Below are 19951 nucleotides of genomic sequence, written 5' to 3' on the forward strand. Positions count from 1 at the left end.
GTTGTGTTGTTGAGCTATTGCGTGTAGCACAACCTGCGTACGTTTTTTTAAAGTCCCTGACCAAAATGACGTCGTTTTGGACTAGGGCAAAACAGAAAGAAATAGATAAAGCCTTATATTCTAGGAACCTGCTGCCAAAGTGCAATTAGTATTATTAATAATTTAATATAAAGAGAGTCTACATTCACTCCATTTGAATTGAATTGAAGAAGCCAACAGACCCAACTTGCAATTGCAAGGTCTGTATTTTTTTATTTTTATTTTCCTTTTGGTCTTTTTTTTCTTCTGGTTTTTTTATTTCTAATTTTTTTTTAAATATGTGTTTTTTATAATTATTATTTTCTGATGTGGCTCTCTCTATAATTTTTAATTATAAAGTTATGAAATGGTACTAGTAATCCTCATTCGAATATTGCCCATTCTCTTAAAAATTATTGGGTCCGCCGTTGGTGGGATTGACTCATGTCTTTAGTGTGCTCCTAAGTTGTCATGGGTTCAAGCCTCTATGATATTTGTGTATGTGAGTTTCCCTCATTCCCTCTTTCTAACGTTAAAAAAAGAGTGGTGATTTCCCCACTCAAATTTTATCCACTTACACTTCATTTTATAACTTAAAAAGAAGTATAAGTGGATAAAATTGGATTGGGGAAATTATTACCCTAAAAAAATAGAAGAAAGAATTTATATTGATTAGCATAATAGAACATATAAGGAAACTAACTAGTCCTCCCAACCACAAAACAAGAAAATTCATGACAATTACGTCCAATCCAATCTCTAAACTCCAACACCAATTAAGCATTATGATGCAAACGTGTTCAATAACATGCTCTTATTTTATATTTCCCATAATAAATCATCAAATTAGTGCCTTTTGATCATCAATCTCTATGTAGAAATATAATTGATTCCTCTACTTTAAGTAATCCATACTTCTCTCAGAGCATCTCCAAGGGATATATCAAATAAGATATGTCATATTTCAATTTGATGACCGATGTGGCAGTGAAATTTAACATCTTCAATCTCCTCTTCCAACCGAAACATCATTTTACTATTTTACTAATGTAAAAAGTTAATATTAATCACAAAATGGGACCCACGCTATTAAAAATATATATAATTATAAAGAAAGTTGCATTTAGATGGGACTCTACTATTAAAAAACTAAAAAAAATGAATTTGACATTGCTGTCAAATTTGCGGCGAAGAACTCTAGCCTTTATTCCAAGTCAGCTTTAACACATTGGTTGGAATATCACTTGCTGTCAAAACTTTCCATTAGATCATCTACCTGGCAAATAACATCTCGGTTGGAGATGCTCTTAGTTCATGTCCTAACTCCTTCTTGAGTAGTTCCCATTAGTTGACACCTTCCATACTTCATGGGTGCAACATCAACAAACTCACTCGATATCAAGTTACAACCTAAAATCTATGGCCATGTTATATTAACTATTTACATCTCATTCATTCCATCGATTAGTATGCTCCCAATAACTTGTAATTGTGATACATTTTCCAAAACTAAATGGGTCTCTCATCAAAATCATAAAAAGAGACTAAAAATATAACAATGTCATTGTTCTATCCATGAGGATGGGGTGATGTAGTGACCGTAAGGAAAGGAGTGGATTGTTGGAATTGCTTTGTGGATTTTTCTCTTTGGCCATTGGATGTTTGTGGATTTGGTGAGACAAAAACAAGGAGATGACAATAGGAGCTTTGAGGAGAGTAAAGGGTTTTTTTTTGCTTGAATGTGGGAAGTAACTAGCGAGTAGCAACTACCAACTACCAACTTCTTTGGCAACAAGATTTTCACAGTGATGGCAAACGAAAATAGAAAAATTTTAAAACGGGGAATGTCACGTGCCTAATGCACATGCCAGCCCGAGCCTACAGTTGGCTCGGATAAAGAACGAAATCTCAAACGTCACTTTGATCTCATAATTACTCTCCACCGAGGCAAAAACCAAAAACACACAGAGAGAGAAAGTGGGAAAAAAACCCCCAAACTCCCAAACCCTCTCTCTTCGCGCCTTAACCTCTCTCTCTCTCTCTCAATCCAAAGCTCAATTCAACCAAATTGAAGCCGTTTGAGCGAGCCAGAGAGAAAGAGATTAGAGAAAGCAAAACGAGGAGGGCGTTACTGATCCAGTGCGATGCAGCAGCATCAACCTCCTTCAGTCCCACCGCCATCCAAGAGCGGTGGTGGGACCGGAGGTGGAGTGCAGGTGCGCTGCGCCGGCTGCGGTAAGATCCTGACGGTGGAGGCCACCGAATTCTCGTGCGACACGTGCCAATTGCCGCAGATGCTGCCGCCGGAGCTGATGACCCGGGCCCCGGCCCATGCCCCGCTGCCCCCACATGGGCCCAACAAGGGCACAGTTCCTCCTCCGCTGCAGCCCCATGGGGCGGCCCATGGCGTGGATCCCACGAAGATCCAGCTCCCCTGCGCCAACTGCAAGGCCATCCTCAACGTGCCTCATGGCCTCGCGAGATTCCGGTGCCCTCAGTGTCAAGTTGACCTCGCCGTCGACGTGTCAAAGCTCCAACAGTTCTTCTCTCCCCGCCTGCCCCTGCCGCCTCCTCCCGAGGAGGTCAATGAGGTAATTGTTGAACACAATTGTTTGGTTGCTGAGAAATTGCGGGAATGTGGAAATGAAAGTTTGAAATGTGTTAATGCTAATGCTATGAGTACTAGTAATACTTTGCTTCCTTGGTAGCTAAAACTAGTAAAATGCCAAAAAAATTCCTTTCTGTGCAGTTCCATTACTTCCCACCATGAGAATATAGAATTCTAACCAGTATATATTGGAGGTGTCTACTAGGGATTGTTATTTGGGAATGGTGTTCTTTTTTGTATTAATGTGCTTAAAGTCTCTGTTTTTCCTATATGTTTGTTATTTGGGACCGGTGTTCTTGACTGGGCGACTACTAACAAGGGATAAGTGTCCACTTATGTGCTCAAAGTCACTGTTTTCCCTATATGTTTGTTATTTGTGAACGGTGTTCTTGACTGGGCTACCACTAACAAGGGATAAGTGTCCACTTATGTGCTCCAAGTCTTTGTTTTTCCTATGTGTTTGTTATTGGGGAGCAGTGTTCTTGACTGGGCGACCATTAACAAGGGATAAGTGTCCACTTATGTGCCCAAAGTCTCTGTTTTTCCAACATATTTGTTTGTCCTTGGAGTTTAAATTAATTTAACTGCAGTTTAATAAAAATCAAAAGGAAAATCAAAAGGGAAACTTATGGTAGGGAATGGTTGAGAAACTTCTACCAGATTATTTAAATTAAAAGAATAATGATTTCGGGTCAGAACCCTAGTGCAGCATTTGAACTTGCAAAGCCTCGGCACTCAACTCTAAATTTCTTTTAATTCTATTTGAAAATCTCCAGCGATTTTTTCAGAATTCACGAAAGCTTAACTGTAATCACAAAATGCTGCATATGCGTCTTTTTGGACGCATTATAAGTTATTTAGTGAGCTTCTAATATGTTCTACTATAAAGCCAGGTGTAATATTACGGTGCTGCACTCCTTTGTGTCAATTTAATGAATTCTTCCCATCAATAAGTAACATGTATATTAAGTCTGTAAAGCAAATACATACACTTGTTGTGGCTAGGGGTGGTAATTCCTGTTTTTGGTGATGGTTTTAGAGTTTAATTGACACGACAAGAAAAAGAAGATATGAGTGCAATACACTGTTGTGTTATGTTAGCTCAACATGAACATGACACACTGATTATAGGTGACACGACATGGCAGACCTACTTCATTGTCAGTGGGGTATTTGTTGTTTACCTAGTTATTTCATGTCAACTTGTGTCCATTTCTGTCAATAATTTAAAACGAATTATGTTCCTGACGGACTTCTAGTCCATCATGCTTTATACTTGTTTTTAATATAGGTTCTTGCTTCTTATATATATATATATATATATATATATATATATATATATATTTGTACATATATTTTATGTTAATCCCATGTTGGTTATTTCTAGTTTTGAAATCTATGCAGTCAACAATTGTTTGTGTTCTGAATACAAAAATACCAGGTTAGATATTCTAAGCTATGGTACTACCGTATTAAAGCATGCAACTCATCGACGTGTCAGGCCTAGTTTGGCCACATGTGAGTGGAAGTGTTGAAAAATACAAAATCCAACATTTGATACAGTTAAAAAATTGGCATTCATATAGATTTGTTTATATTTTGAAGTCTTGTTGGCCAGGTTCTTACATGTAGGCTTATATTCTCCCTGCTGCTTTTGAATATGTCAGGTAGCCATTGAAGTGGAGCGAGAAGAAGATGAAGGCGGGACGGCAGGAGAAACATTTACAGACTATGTGAGTGTTTCAGTTTTCCATTAACAAGTACTTTGTATTTTTTTTCATAATTGTTAGGATTTCATGATTACAAGTTCTATATTGCGGTTTTCTTTTGCTTTTACAATTTTAGTGTCTTCAATCGTTATTTAAGCCTCTGGAACTGGCATCTCAGATACACTTTATGTTGCTTTTGTGCAGCGCCCTCCAAAATTATCCATTGGACCTCCTCATCCAGATCCCGTTGTGGAAACATCATCCTTGTCTGCTGTGCAGCCACCGGAGCCCACTTATGATCTAAAAATCAAGGATGATCTGGAAAATTTAAAGGCTTTATCATGTTTACAGATTGAGACATTGGTCTATGCTTGTCAGGTTGCTCTTATTGCCACTCTTCTTGTCAATTTTCAATTGTCTGCTCCATTGTAAAATAGTTTTCGTTTTGTTGACAGAGACACCTCCAGCATCTTCCAAGTGGAGAGAGGGCAGGATTCTTTGTTGGAGACGGAGCTGGTGTGGGGAAAGGTCGAACAATAGCAGGGTTAATATGGGAGAATTGGCACCATGGGATGAGGAAAGCAGTGTAAGTTTTGGCTTGCAGTCTGTGTTTGACTTCATTTGCATAAAAGGACAAAATGGAGCCCATGCAGACAAATAAAGATGACATGGAGCAAAATAGTCTCTCCGATCCTATTCTAAGCTAGTACCTATTGAAATTGTTGCTTACTTATAATTGTAACTGTTACTGCTACTCAAATACAGATTGTTAGTAACGTTTGAAAATCACTTATACAAACGTCTTTTAATACATGTTTCATGTGGAAAGTTAAGACACTAACAGAAGAAGTAAATAGACACAAAGTCTGAGAAAAAAATCATATGCACTCCAAAAGAAACCAATTTTCTGTGTTAGGGGTGAAGTTACTAGGTGACAGTAACTTTTTTCTGCCACTCAAAAATAAGTTGTCACACTTAAAACATGTCAAAGAAACTCAATCGTGGGAGTTTCAGTATTTTTATCTACTTTTAATGTAGTAAGAAAAAGTTGGTGAGTGTGTTTTATTATGTTGGTTGGAATTACATTACTAAGTATTATGCTAGGCTGGCTGGAATTATGCTTTTCAAATAATCTTTATTTAATGCTTTTCTCCTCTCTGCATTGATCTTAAACAGGTGGGTTTCTGTTGGTTCAGATTTGAAGTTTGATGCAAGAAGAGACTTAGATGATGTAGGTGCAACTTCTATTGAAGGTAAATAAGGCATCAATTTTTTTTAAAGTTGCAATAAGAGACTTTATATGATGTATGTGAATAAATTTTATTTTTAATTACTTTTTTAACGATACAAATTACTCATTAAAGCATCACAATTTCTGGACATATGAATATTTCATTTGAATTTAACATTGGAGGAAGCAATTAGAAGGTTAGAGAAGATATATGTGATGCAAATTATTTAAATAGTTATGAATTGTACTTTTGCCCTTCTTTTATTGCTTTAAAAAAATCATGTTAGAGTTTGAGGAATAATTACATTTGACGCTCCTATATATATATATATTTTAAAGAGAAGTTTTATTTCATAAAAACCATACAAGAAGGTGGACAAGTAATCCACCAATAACAGGAAGAAACAGTAAAACAAGTACATAGATCTCCCATTATGTGAAAACATTTGACGCTCCTATTGAACAGAACTTGTCTCGTTAGACTAGTTGCTTCCTCGGTTAATTTTTTGTGTTGCTTAATTTATGTATGCCGTATCATTTTTTTCTTGTATGTGTGTTTGTGCTTTTTTGTAAACATGCTTTGTCTAATTCTTCCTGTGTATGTTGAAGTTCAATTTGTATATCTAAACAAATTGTGAAAACTCACTCATGCATAATTGCATATATAAATTTTTTTTTTTTAAAAGGAAACAGAATTTTGTTGCACCATGACAATAAAAAAACACAAGGTGGCCAAGATGGCCACAAAAGAAGTCTAAACAGCGAAATAGCAGTTAGACCAAGCAAAACGAAGAACTTCTAGCAAAGAACAAAACTTAAAACATACTTTGACTGGAAAGCTAGCAGATGGCTGCATTCCAATCCAGCCAAATGCTCACATGAAGTTATTGCACAGTATGTTGCTGTGGTTAATGGTTCTTTTCTGGGGTGTCATAACTTGATGCTTTAAAGCTTAATGACATTTGAAGCTTAATGACATTTGAAAATGCTGTGAGGATGATTTAATAATGGAAAGCAGTCAAGTTTAGAACTGCCAGGAAAAATTGATACAGATGAATTAGGCCTACAATTGTGGGTGGAAACTGGAAAGTAAGTGGCGATAGCATGTCTATAGACCGCGCTACTGAAACTATGCTTTAAGTCATGAAGTTCCCATTATTCTAGCAAAGAATATGCAATTGCTATTCAAAATGTAAAGGATTAAGGTTTACAACTTTTTGTTCAAACTCTGGTTTGGCTTGGGCTTGGTTGAACTTATTGGTATATCACTGGTAAGGGGTTTTGGTATCATACTATCATGAGACAATGCCACATGCCAAAAATAGAGAAGGACGAGAAGACAGAAAAGATAAAATTTGCAGATAGAGTATGGCACTGGCACTCTGCTTAGGTTTAGCTACAGGTTGCTAAGTTTCTGAATTTAAAATATTCTCCAATTGGAATTAAGCTATTCTTTCATGCACAAGAGGCTCTGTTTCAGAACAGTATTACAATATATATAATCTCGCTTGCAGTTCACGCCTTGAACAAGCTGCCATATTCTAAACTTGATTCAAAGTCTGTTGGCGTTAAGGAAGGAGTTATTTTCCTTACATACAGCAGCCTCATTGCATCCTCTGAGAAAGGTCGTTCACGTATGCAGCAGCTACAGCAGTGGTGCGGATCAGGATATGATGGCCTTATCATATTTGATGAGGTAGTATATTTTCGTTGTAAATATTTTTATTATGACTTTTACTTTGTGCTTTAATTGATGGAAAAAAAAATTCCATGGTGTCAATATGCTTTGCTTTTTATTGCTAAGGGTCAATGGCTTCATTGTAGTGCCACAAAGCCAAAAATCTGGTGCCTGAATCTGGAAGTCAGCCAACACGTACTGGGGAAGCAGTTCTTGACATTCAGGTTTGAAGATGCATTTACTGCATATATATTCCTAATTTGTAGTCATTGTATAAGAATTAGATTAATAGTTTTATTATGGGGTATTTTATAGAAATGTTTAAGATATTTGAGTTTGCAGAGTCCTGATTTTTCATTTTACTTTATTAAGTCTGATAAAACTCTTATTTCAGATAAACTTAGTAGGGTATGTTGTATTCATGTTATCCAGCTAAAAATAAATACTAATGACAATAACGTCGATAAGGTTTTCCATGAGATCCTTTAAGTCAGTTAAACTTGAATTAAGAATGGATATGGGTAATAGAAATTAAGAAACATGGAGGTTTATGATTAAATTATTAAGCTAAATGAAACTTGAGGTCAAGTTGAGACTCAATCGAATCACTCTTTCATTTTATTTTTCTACTATCCCCTTATTTTTTTGAAAAATGAATCATGTGCACTCAAATTTGGGCAAAGCGTATTGATATGTTGTATTTGAAATTTGATCTGAGGAGTGCTGATGGAGTGCTGATAATAGTCGCCATGTCATTCTTCTCTAATCTACACTCTCTATGTTTGACATTTGCACTGCAATTAATTAACTCATAACTGGATTAACTAAATAAAGTTTGCAGAAAAAGATTCTTATAGACAAATCATTTATCATTGAAAATCAAACATTTGAGGGAAAGTTCTTCGTTACCCTGAAACTCATCCTCTGTTTTAACCTATTTAAATATCTTATGGCCAGTTTTTTATTGGTTGGGAGTTTTCTCCCTCAATCGCTTTAGCCAAAGGAAGGAAATCCATCATGTTACACACCTTTCTGTGGCAGCAGTGAAAGCCTCCTTGTTGATTATTTTCCCTTTTAATAAATATTCAAGTGTATCAAAACAACCCCAAAGGAAATTACCAAGTACTCAAACTGTATACTTGACACACAGGCATCACATTTACAAACACATCATGCATATATGCATGACTGCGATACCGATGGCTCCTCTGAATAATGAAAAAATGATATGTAGTGGTAAAAGGGCGCAGAATAGGATATAGTGAGTCTATTAACTTGTAATATTAATATTTTATCATCACAGGCTCGGCTTCCTGAAGCTCGTGTTATTTATTGCTCAGCAACTGGTGCATCCGAACCACGGAATATGGGTTACATGGTACGGCTTGGTCTTTGGGGTCCTGGAACATCCTTTTCTGATTTCCGTGAATTTCTAGGTGGGGTTTTTGTTTGAAGTACCAATATATTTCTTTTTCTTGTTTATAAACTCTATTACTCACTTCTCCTTCCAATTTTTATTTTATATATATTGCTTTTTAATATGAAATCACATAAAAATAGGAAAAAATCATTTGCACTACGATGTCTGCTGGATCTAGTTTAGTTTCCTTTATCCTAAATTAATTTTGATGCTTAAATCAGTAAAACAGTTGTGGTGCTATCATGTTTAGCTGAAACCTCCCTCTCTACCTCTATGTCTCTCTGAGAAACACCTGGCTTTTCTGTTATACTCAATTTTTTCTTTTTCTTTTGGCAACATGATTGTTGTTCCAAATTTTCTTTCCTTTTTATCTTCCCCACTTTGCTACTATCCTAAAATGGTTTTGTTATTTAGAGGTTAGACCGTATGCAATTTCATTTGTGAGGTATCAATTAACATGGAGTATCTTTAGATATCATTTAATCATGGGTGAATTCGGCTTAGAATGGTACCCTTTTGGTAGGATGTGTTTCCATTCAGCCAGTGGGAGCAACTGAAACAAATTCATGTAGTCCAACATTTATGTTCTTATATTATTCTACATCTATAATTTGCTGGAGGATTAGATTGCTTGGTTGGCACATCATCATTATTTTCTTTTGTTACTATTTTTGGGATATGAAACAAGAAATTTTGGTGTGTCTTATGTATCATATGTTCTTCTTTGTGTATATATACACACGCACATACATGTGACTGCTTAGGTGTATGCCCTCTCCCTTCTCCTCCTCCCCTCTCTCTCTCTCTCTCTCTCTCTCTCTCTCTCTCTCTCTCTCTCTCTCTCTCCCGCCAACCTATACATATTGTGTCACTTTCTATATTTGAGTACCTGGTTAACAGATACTAGAAAGTGTATTTTCTAACAGCATAGTCTGTAGGTGCTCTTGAGAAAGGAGGTGTTGGAGCACTCGAACTTGTTGCCATGGACATGAAAGCAAGGTAACACGGAGAAGGATAGTTACGTGTAAAAGATACATTAGGAGCAAAGGCAATGTAATAAGGATCTAAGTTTGGGGACTCAATTTGAGGGCTTGCATGTAAGCTCTTAAATCAAATATAGACGGATTAAATGTACTCACTTCACCTACTGTGCATTTCATCTGTCCATGTATGATCTGATAACTGATGTGCAAGTCCTCAACTTAGGCCCTTATTAGAGTGCCATCAGTATTATGAAATAAAAATATGTTTTAAATTGTATTATTTAATATTTCAGGGGGATGTATGTATGTCGGACTCTTAGCTACAAAGGGGCAGAGTTTGAAGTTGTTGAAGCACCGCTAGAACCTGAAATGATGGTATGGCGTACTCATGTGCTAACATGTTTATATGAAATCTACCCTGTTTCAGTTTACTTGCTAACATGTGACACAGACTTGCCTACTAACTTTCTGTATCTTAAATCCAAAATAGGAAAAAAGAAAGAAAGAAAAAAGGTTACTAACGGGCCCTTGATTAACACCTGTGAGATGCTTATTATTGCTTATTCTGAGTTTAGAAATTCCCATGACATGCATGTTTGGCCCCCTTCTGTCCCAACTCATGGGTAATTGTTCAAAGATAATGACAACGGTCATGTGGGGTACATTGTCTGGCTATGTACAGTGTTACTCTAGCAGTGAATCTATACGCATGGAAGATTGCTTCAAGGCGTAAAAGAACAATTCAGTATTTCTTAGGTTAGGGAAATTTGCTTATGATTCTTATCAAGTTTCTTCATTGTGAGGTAGACTGTAGATTCTCATATACTAACTGCCTTTGTCATGAAAATAGTCTGATAATTAAAGTGAAAGGTTTTTTTATATATAAAATATATATATTTATATATGAGAAAGTGAAAGGGGTTGTTGACTTGACTGCTTGTGTTTCATAATTTTGAATATTGATCTGCAAAAGAGAAAAAAAAGAAAAGATAAATGATTGTTTTAACAGGTTCAGAATAATTCATAAAGACAAAATTTGTAATGATAGCATGCACCAAATGCTTGCCTGTTTGTTTTAATTAATTTTGAATATTGATCTGCAATAGAGGACAACTGGATGTGCAAGGTTCCTTGAAGTTTGAAGAATAGGAGAGAGAGAGAGAGAGAAAGATACATCTATACAGAGATATTTTGAGATAGAAAGAGGGAAGAAGACTAGATATGGAAGAAATTATATATTTTTCATTAGACCCGGATAATTCAACAATTTCATCAGAAACACCTTAAGGCATATTTGAGGGTCAAGACCTGAGACTTTCTAGTTGTTAAGTAAAGCGCCTCTCCCCATAAATTTACTTTTTTTTTCTTTCTCCTTTGGTGAGGGTCTGCATACTTACTAACTTCAAATGGGGCATAGTTTTCTCCCTGGTTATTTGATATTTTGAATTTTCTAAAGATTTTTTTAAAATTTTATTTATTTATGTTACTTTGTTGTCTTCTTAGGACATGTACGAAAAAGCGGCAGGGTTTTGGACAGAGCTGCGATTGGATATACTATCAGCAGCTGCGTTTATCACTAATGAAAGGCCCAATTCTAGTCAAGTCTGGCGATTATATTGGGCTAGCCATCAGGTATCTAATATTCACTGTTCTTGGATGTTGTCGGTTTACATTTTTTTTTTTTCAATTGTTTTCTAAAATTTTCACATTTATGTCTTTAGATTTTTTTTAATTACAAATTTATTGGCCTTTTGTTGTTATTGGTTTTGTGCATATATTGCAGCGTTTCTTTAGGCATATGTGTATGTCAGCTAAGGTGCCGGCTGCTGTAAGACTAGCTAAGCAAGCATTGATGGATGGAAAGTGTGTGGTTATTGGCCTTCAGAGTACTGGAGAGGCGCGAACGGAGGAAGCTGTGACCAAATACGTGAGCACATTGGTTTTTCCTGATGTATTTGGTTTTTGATGTGTACAATCTTCATTTATTTTGTGTGTCCTTGCTTAAGCAGGGTCTTGAACTTGATGATTTTATTTCTGGACCTCGAGAACTGTTACTCAAATTTGTTGAGGAAAATTATCCTTTGCCTGAAAAGCCTGAACCTCTTGAAGGTATATATGCGATTTTGTACAATTGTTTGCATCGTTTATTTTAATGCCACTACCAATTTACTTTCTTGAGTTATAATAGGAGAAGAAAGTGTAAAGGAGCTGCAGCGCAAGAGGCACTCAGCAACTCCTGGTGTTTCAATGAAAGGGAGAGTGAGGAAAGTCGCAAAATGGAAACCTGCAAGTGATGACGAAAGTGATGAAGAATCTGAAAGTGAGTTTTTAGAAACTGGCTGATAATAGAGTAACACATGTCTTTTTGGACCCTTATATTATGTCTCTGGTATCTTCTTGTTCTTCACAAGAAATTTACCTCGCAAACATGTCTTGTTTGGATCCTCATTGTAATATCGACACAAATCTCTCTATTGTTTTTATTGGTGCATCACGTTTTAGTCTGTTTGCAGAATGCACCTACTGATATATTCAATGCAACTGTTCATATAGTTTTTTTCTTTTCAATCTTCTCCTTTTGGGGGCATTTTACAGCAATCACGACATGTTTTATTCTATGTTTGGGTGAAAAGCAGTACAACTGCTATACTATCTTTGCTTCTTATTTCCAATTTTTGTTTGATCAATGCAGCTGATTCTGCTCATGAATCTACTGAATCTGATGACGAGTTTCAAATTTGTGAAATTTGCAGTTCTGAGGAGGTAATTCCATTTGACATGTTAAGATTGTTTGAGCACTTGCAGTATATTTCTTAACCATTAGATACTTGCTGCAGGAAAGAAAGAAATTGCTTCAGTGTTCCTGTTGTGGCCAACTGGTGCATGCTGCATGTCTTATCCCACCTGTGACAGATGTTGTATCTGGAGATTGGTCATGTCATTCATGCAAGGAAAGAACGGAAGACTTTTTGAAAAAGAAACAAGAGTATATTGCCGAACTTACAAAGAGGTTAGTTTCATTTTGTTTTTGTCCACAAGAGTTTCATGTTTAATAACTTATTTTTCATATTGGCATTCATTGTTTTATTGTAATTTTCAGCATCAATATAAGTTTCATAACCTTGTAGGTATGAAGCAGCTTTGGATCGTAAGTTAAAAATATTGGAGTTAGTTCGTTCTTTGAATCTTCCGAACAATCCTTTGGATGATATCATTGATCAGGTAGTGGTTATGTTCTCTCTCTCTCTATTTCTCATGTCATTTTGAAGACACTGAATCACGTGTTCATAATTTAATTTTATCCAACTTTGTAGATACCTCCATGTTTGCCCTCTTTTTCCTTCCAAATTCTAACTAGAAAGAGCCTTGCCTATGATCTGTTAGTTATTGGAGGCTTTAGCTGTGTTCCATGCTGTAGTCTGTTTCTATTTCTTTTCATGAATTGTTAGATGCTCAAATCGTTAAGAGTTAGGTCTAAATGGAATAAATCTGTTCTTATTTGTACAATTATATTAAATTAAGCATTTTTCATGCATATGTTTGGGCATACTTGTTAAAAAAAATTTGGGTCAATTTCAGTTTAGTACTAATGAGGTTCTGGTGTTAGGTACTAATACAGGTACCAACATGCCTTGTAGATGAAAGTCAGGGTACTAAACTGAAATTGAACCAAAATTTTTTGGTCATAAATCTCTGTATGCTAGAGCAGGCATCTCTGATAATAAATCTGTGAAGTAGGTCTCTGGTATACATTTACAAAGTATAGTGGTCCATGCATCGCTTTTTAGTCTTAAGCAGAGTGTCAATAAATAACAGAGTTAAGAAAACCCCGTATGCCTGTGGTACATTTACTGGTGTAGTAAATCTATCAACACTATGAATCTAACTCTTACCACAGATTCCTAGAATTAAACTACTCAAAAAGAAGACTGAAAACATAGTTCTTCAGCTGCACATTCTAACTCCGAATTAAAGTCTTTTTCGGAACTTTTGATAGGTATATCCTCTTCTAAGCTCTGATTCATTTTTAATTAAGGCTCAAAAATTGAATCCGGCACTGACTCTGCCTTTTGAGAAGCCCCCAAAGGTCCAAGGTAGGATAGTTATGCTACTGGTCTACACCTTCACTGCTAGTGAAACAATATCCACCCAAACTCCTTGAATAAGCTCACTCTTCATAAGCATCATCATCAAATGCGTAAAATTATCCCTTTTAATCTCAAGTGCCTGTATGATTCCTACTCTAATTGATTCTTGTAAATCACTTTTTAAACATTGCTCCTTAAAAAAACCCCGAACTGATTTACCCTTTGGTTTTGTTCAAACCGATTTAAACCAGCCTTTGCTTAAAAGTATCGATCCTGCATGGTTATGACAATGTATGTTCAAGTAAATATAAATTTAAAGACTTAAGATGGGTGGGTAAGAGTCCTACGAAGAAAGAAAGATGGTAGGTAAGAGAGGCCATTGTGCCTGGGATTGAAAGCCAATGGAGATCAGTGAGATTGATAGAAAGGTAGCACTATCTTTGATTTCCATTTAAGTCTACTTGTATTGACAATAAGTCTTGCTCCATATACAAAGGAAGCACTAACAGTGATCCTGCTGTGTACAAGCCATTCAATCTACACACTTTGACAAGACTGCTAGACTGCGGATTCCAACCTGATATTCATATTCTACAACCCTCAAACAGTTGGCCTCAACATTTTCTGTTTAGTGCCTCAACAGAGTTTCTTTTTTTGGGTGGGCTGCAGCTTGGAGGCCCTGATAAAGTAGCAGAAATGACAGGAAGGCGAGGTATGCTTGTGAGGGCATCTGGTGGGAAAGGTGTTACCTACCAGGCACGGAACACGTGAGTTATTGTATTTTTTTTTGTCTCTCATACTTATTTTGAACTTTTTTTAAATTGGCTAAACTATGTTTTGGTTTAGGAAGGAGATTTCCATGGAGATGGTCAACATGCATGAGAAGCAGCTTTTCATGGATGGCAAGAAGTTGGTTGCTATCATTTCTGAAGCTGGATCTGCTGGTGTGTCTTTGCAGGCAGATAGAAGAGCTGCTAATCAGGTATGCCTATTTTTCTAGAACTGTATCTTCTGATCAGTTGCTGGCTTACAGCGTGGTGAAACTGGATATGTATCTTTTCACCACCTCTCTCTCTCTCTCTCTCTCTCATGTATTATACATTTAACAACAGAGAAGAAGGGTACATCTAACTCTGGAACTTCCTTGGAGTGCTGATCGAGCAATTCAACAGTTTGGAAGAACTCATCGGTCAAATCAAGCTTCTGCTCCTGAATACAGGTGGATAGACACTTATGTTTAATTGGTTTCTTTTATTTGGCTCACCCATCTTAAGTGTAGCTAAATGAGTCGGGGCTTGTTTTCTCTCGAGTCAGTACTGTTAGAAGCACCCAGCTTTCTCTACTGTTAGAAGTAAAGGTTTGTCCACCGAGTCAGTACACTGTAGCGTATCAGAGTGCCTAGTTGACAGGATAAGATCCAGAATCATTAGTGCTTTAGTGCAACCAGATATCCTTAATTACTGAATGCTCAACATATGCAATGGTATCGTGCTGATGTATGAGTAGTTTGGTTGAATTATGGTTAAACCCTGCCAACCGGTGGCTTTGCAACTATGTGAGTTTCTGTCTCTTGAGAATCAATCAAATTCATTTGTTCACAGAAGAAAACTTTTCTAATGATTCATTTGTCATTTTCTGTGCAATGCGATTAGTGTAAGCTGTGACAGATATGAGAATCATGTATGGTTAGTGTTTTTCCAAGTTGGTAAAGTAGTTTAATCCCTCCTTTCCTTTGCAGGCTTCTCTTTACTAACCTTGGTGGAGAACGTCGGTTTGCATCCATTGTTGCAAAGAGATTAGAATCTCTTGGAGCACTAACACAGGGTGACCGCAGGTTAGTTGAATTTGGTTGATGTATATTCATTGGTTGTTTCCATTGTGGTATAAGAATACGTGCTGTAATTTTATTCCTTATCCTGTGAGTCATTTGCCTATCTCATCATTTGGTTTGATGTATTGCAGGGCAGGCCTATCGTTGAGTGCCTATAATTATGATAGTGCTTATGGAAAGAAAGCTTTGATGCTGATGTATAGAGGAATTATGGAGCAGGTTTTTATGAACTTCTTCTGAAAAATTATAGTTGCCTCCATATTATATTAATATAAGTAAAAATTAAATTGTAATGTAAAATAACTAGAAATCAGTTTTCAGGATTCTCTGCCTGTTGTACCGCCAGGATGTTCATCTGAAAAACCAGAGACAATTCAAGATTTTATTGTGAAGGCAAAAGCTTCTCTCGTTTTTGTAGGAATAGTTAGGGATGGTGAGCTTTTTTTAAGCTATACAGTACTATGTTGGATAAAATATTAAACGCTAACTTTTATTTCCTCAAATATACTGCAAATTGTATACTATGCTAGTACAGTTGATTGATTTAAGAATTTTATTTTGTGTAATAGTGTGTCACAGTGAATCTGCTTTTACCTATTTTTTATATTTCTCTTGATGGTAACTTGTACTTGCCATATGTAATGTAGCTACTGGGAAAGATTATGGGAAGCTCTCTGGCCGTATAGTTGAATCAGATATGCATGATGTTGGACGTTTCCTCAATCGAATTTTAGGATTGCCACCTGATATACAGAATAGGTCCGAGATCTGTCAATTAAAAAATAATTTCCTTATTGTAATTAGAGTTGGGCTTAATATGCTGACATCATCAAAAAACACAGGTTGTTTGAGTGTTTTGTTAGCATTTTGGATCTTATTATCCATAATGCACGCATTGAAGGGAATCTTGACTCTGGGATTGTTGATATGAAAGCTAATGTTATAGAGCTACAAGGAACTCCGAAGGTCAAGCTTTGCTTAATTTCACTTGTTTGCTTTATATATATATCTCGATATTGACTTCCAATTTGTTGCAGACTGTTTATGTTGATCAAATGTCTGGAGCTTCGACAGTTCTTTTTACTTTTACCCTGGATCGTGGGATCATGTGGGAGGTACGTTGTTTTTCCACCTGAGTAGTTGAGTGGTGATTATGACTATGTCAATTCACCATACTAAATTATGTTCATCTTTGGTAGTCTGCGAGTGCCATGCTTGAAGAGAAACAAAAGGATGGGCTTGCTTCTGCCAATGATGGGTTCTATGAATCTAGGAGGGAGTGGCTGGGGAGACGTCATATCATATTAGCCTTTGAGAGGTACTTCATTTCTAGTTGTATGTATTTTTTATTTTGAAACTTGGATTGTTCTGCCAATGGTTGCTCTAGGTAATATTACTCAAGTGCATTTATATACCAGTTTCATTATTAATTTTTTCTTATTGAGTTTGTCTTCATGATTGCTAGTTCACGTTACATTTAATTGTTTTGGAATTCTGGGAAAGAGACATAACTTAGTATATACTGGTTGCAAGTCAAATTGCAACCGTAAGTGGTGAAAAATAAATTGCACATCTTTGTTAAGACTCAAACTCCTAGACTTTAGGCAGTGGTAAACTTTGAGAGGAACTTGAAGTTGATACTTTTATTCCCTAATTGTCTATATTAAGTATATTTTCTTGTTTCGTGAATCGTGTCAAAGAAATTTCGATTTCATAAATTGATAGAACTGGATAAGAGCAAACTATGCCAAACTGCAATTGACAGAACTAACCATCCCCAGATTTTTTGGATTGGATATTATTGGTCCCGAATTTGCTGATGTGTTTAAAATGTCAGTTTGGAGAAGCGAATCGGAGGAATATCATTTGTTCACTTGAGATCAATAAACTTAAAAACCTCAAGATGTTGAAATCTGAATGTTGTGGGCCATGATAAAATTTATTGGTTTACCTCTGTTCCGAGAAATTTAGCTATATCCATGGTGGCCAACTAATTATAAAAAGATACATTTAGATGTTCGTGGTTCTTTTCCTTTAACTAGGGAATCCTGCTGCATGATTCTCTGTTTTCATTGGTTTACCCTAAATGTGTTTCAGTTCTACCTCTGGATCGTATAAGATAGTCCGTCCTGCTGTTGGAGAGTCAGTAAGGTACCAAATTTATAATTTCCGCGCTCCATTTATTTTTGTATTTAAAGTATCTATGTTTCACTTTTACCTACTTTTTTCCCTTATCCAGAGAAATGCCTCTGTCAGAGCTAAAAAACAAATACAGAAAAACATCAACATTAGAGAAGGCTCGCAGTGGTTGGGAAGATGAATATGAAGTTTCGTCCAAACAGGTGTAGAGGCTTGATGAATTTAATTTGATATGGCTGTTGAATTTTTGGTACAAATAGTTGCTATACTGCTATTGTATGACTTGGTTGTTGTTATATATATTATAATGGTGAAAATCTGTATCTTTTGTATATTAAAATTTACTATTCTTCTATGATGATCAAGAACGAAAGAAAAAGCAACCATTGTTGGACCAATTTTATTCAAACCTTAGGGTGCAATATGTTTACTTTCATGATCATTGCAATTTTTTGCTGGTGAAATTATGTGCGAGTCTGGCTCTATCTTTCTTGAAGTTTGGGATTTTGTTTCTTTTACCAGAAAAGAACTCAAACTGCTACACCTGCATAACAGTTCATATAAGCGGATTAGTTGAAAATTCCTTAGTTGTGCATACATATCTCTTTTGCTGATTGTAGTTATATCTTTTGCTGATTGTAGTTATATTGTGACTTCACCTTTACTTGCAGTGCATGCATGGGCGCAATTGTAAGCTTGGCAACTTCTGTACTGTTGGTAGAAGACTGCAGGAAGTAAATGTATTAGGTGGCCTCATTCTTCCTGTTTGGGGCACTATTGAAAAGGCTCTTTCTAAGCAGGTAACTTTTTTCATTTGCTGCCTGTTTCTCCATTGTGGATAATCATGACAATGCTGTGTTATAAGTGTCAATGTTCCAACTTCCACCTAATTGTTCCTGGATAATTCTTATGTAGGAAAAGTACAGATAACCTTTTATTTATTTATTTATTATAATGGTTATCTTCAGCCATTTGTATAATGTTTCCATGGTAAGTTTACTTCTTTGATTTTTCTGGGTACTATCTGATACCAATTAGAATATATAATGAAATACTTAATAAACATGCTTTCTTTTGCCAGAAAATAAACGTGTATCCATTATGTTGAAACATCATCTATATAGTTAAATATACAAAAAGAAGAATGCAATTGTTACTTTGATTTATTGGTTCCCAAGCTATTCCCACTAAGGTTGTGTTGGTTTGCCTGTTCGTTATCCCATTATTACACAAGTTTATTTGGATACATCTTTTGATTGTTGTAGGCTATTTTCTTTATAGTTCATTAGTGAGCAATCTCATCCATGCCTCAATTTTCAATATATTTTTTTAACTGTTGTGACAATTTTAATAGGCCCGGCAAAGCCACAAGCGGCTACGTGTTGTGCGTATAGAAACCACGACAGATAACCGCAGAATTGTCGGTCTCTTTGTCCCAAATGCAGCAGTTGAATCCGTACTTCAAGGTCTCTCCCCCTCTCCGTTAATTTCTTTTTATTTTTTATGCTCTGATGCTTGACCAGTAAGAAAATTTTCAAAAACACTCCAACCCAAACTCTTTCAACGGCGAGCATTTACTTGACTAATTTCTTGGCATGTCTAGCTAAACTTGACCTTGTTTTTACTCAAGTGAAATTCCTAAATGGCTAAAGAGGCTAATGAATGGAATCCGTTCACATGTTTAATGCAGCCTGATATTAACTCATTTGTTTGGTTTTAGAAGTTTACCTTGACAGAGGCTGCTTTTATTATGTTACAGATTTTGCATGGGTTCAAGAAATTGATGATTGAGATGACGCAGTAGTCTGGTTGTAAATTTTTGGTGAGTTGCTCTATATGCCGTGTTAATCTCGGAGGCACGGGAATAGTTCCAGAAGGCAGAAGCCAAATACCTAAGAAATAGAAAACAGATTTTTCTGCACACCGTAATGGAAGCAGTCATTGATTTTGATTTTTTGTTTCTCTCACCCTCCATTGGCTCCATTTTTCCCCCTATTTGTATATCATCGACATTGTTGTTGAAGGCAATGGAGGTTAGTCTACTAGGCTGTCTTGGTTATAGTTCTGCTGGAACTAATTTGTATCAATGTCATACAGTTGTTATTCAAATGGTTAGATGAAATAGAAAATCTTCATTTTTGTTCAATATTATTCATTTACTAGATGAAATACAAGATCCTTTATGTTCAAAGACATTCAGATAATCGATGAAATAGAAAATCCTTGTCTGGAAAAAAAAAAAAATC

General features: G+C 36.0%; 1 protein-coding gene across 1 annotated transcript; it reads left to right on the top strand.

The window, feature by feature from the left end:
- Nucleotides 1-1947: 1947 nt before the first annotated feature.
- EMB1135 (RING/FYVE/PHD zinc finger superfamily protein) lies at nucleotides 1948-19851 on the top strand. Its single transcript, XM_021962552.2, has 32 exons — nucleotides 1948-2609; nucleotides 4294-4359; nucleotides 4540-4713; nucleotides 4791-4921; nucleotides 5512-5588; nucleotides 7081-7262; nucleotides 7391-7468; nucleotides 8548-8680; nucleotides 9603-9663; nucleotides 9941-10022; nucleotides 11151-11279; nucleotides 11431-11574; nucleotides 11657-11756; nucleotides 11836-11967; nucleotides 12340-12410; nucleotides 12485-12657; nucleotides 12776-12869; nucleotides 14405-14502; nucleotides 14582-14717; nucleotides 14848-14954; nucleotides 15474-15569; nucleotides 15698-15785; nucleotides 15888-15999; nucleotides 16214-16325; nucleotides 16409-16532; nucleotides 16604-16681; nucleotides 16766-16884; nucleotides 17664-17717; nucleotides 17806-17908; nucleotides 18377-18505; nucleotides 19060-19171; nucleotides 19465-19851. The coding sequence occupies exons 1-32, from the start codon at nucleotides 2163-2165 to the stop codon at nucleotides 19494-19496; spliced, it is 3774 nt and encodes a 1257-aa protein (XP_021818244.1). The 5' UTR covers nucleotides 1948-2162; the 3' UTR covers nucleotides 19497-19851.
- The last annotated feature ends 100 nt before the right edge of the window (nucleotides 19852-19951 follow it).

The sequence above is a fragment of the Prunus avium genome, chromosome 4, assembly GCF_965620075.1.
Source record: "Prunus avium chromosome 4, drPruAviu1.hap1.1, whole genome shotgun sequence".
Lineage (NCBI taxonomy): Eukaryota > Viridiplantae > Streptophyta > Magnoliopsida > Rosales > Rosaceae > Prunus > Prunus avium.

Excerpts from the sequence above, each read along its gene's own strand:
- EMB1135 (XM_021962552.2), top strand. The coding sequence starts at position 2,163 with ATGCAGCAGCATCAACCTCCTTCAGTCCCACCGCCATCCAAGAGCGGT. Across the intron at positions 10,023-11,150 it reads CGCTAGAACCTGAAATGATG|GACATGTACGAAAAAGCGGC; the intron begins GTATGGCGTACT and ends TTGTCTTCTTAG. Across the intron at positions 19,172-19,464 it reads AGTTGAATCCGTACTTCAAG|ATTTTGCATGGGTTCAAGAA; the intron begins GTCTCTCCCCCT and ends ATTATGTTACAG.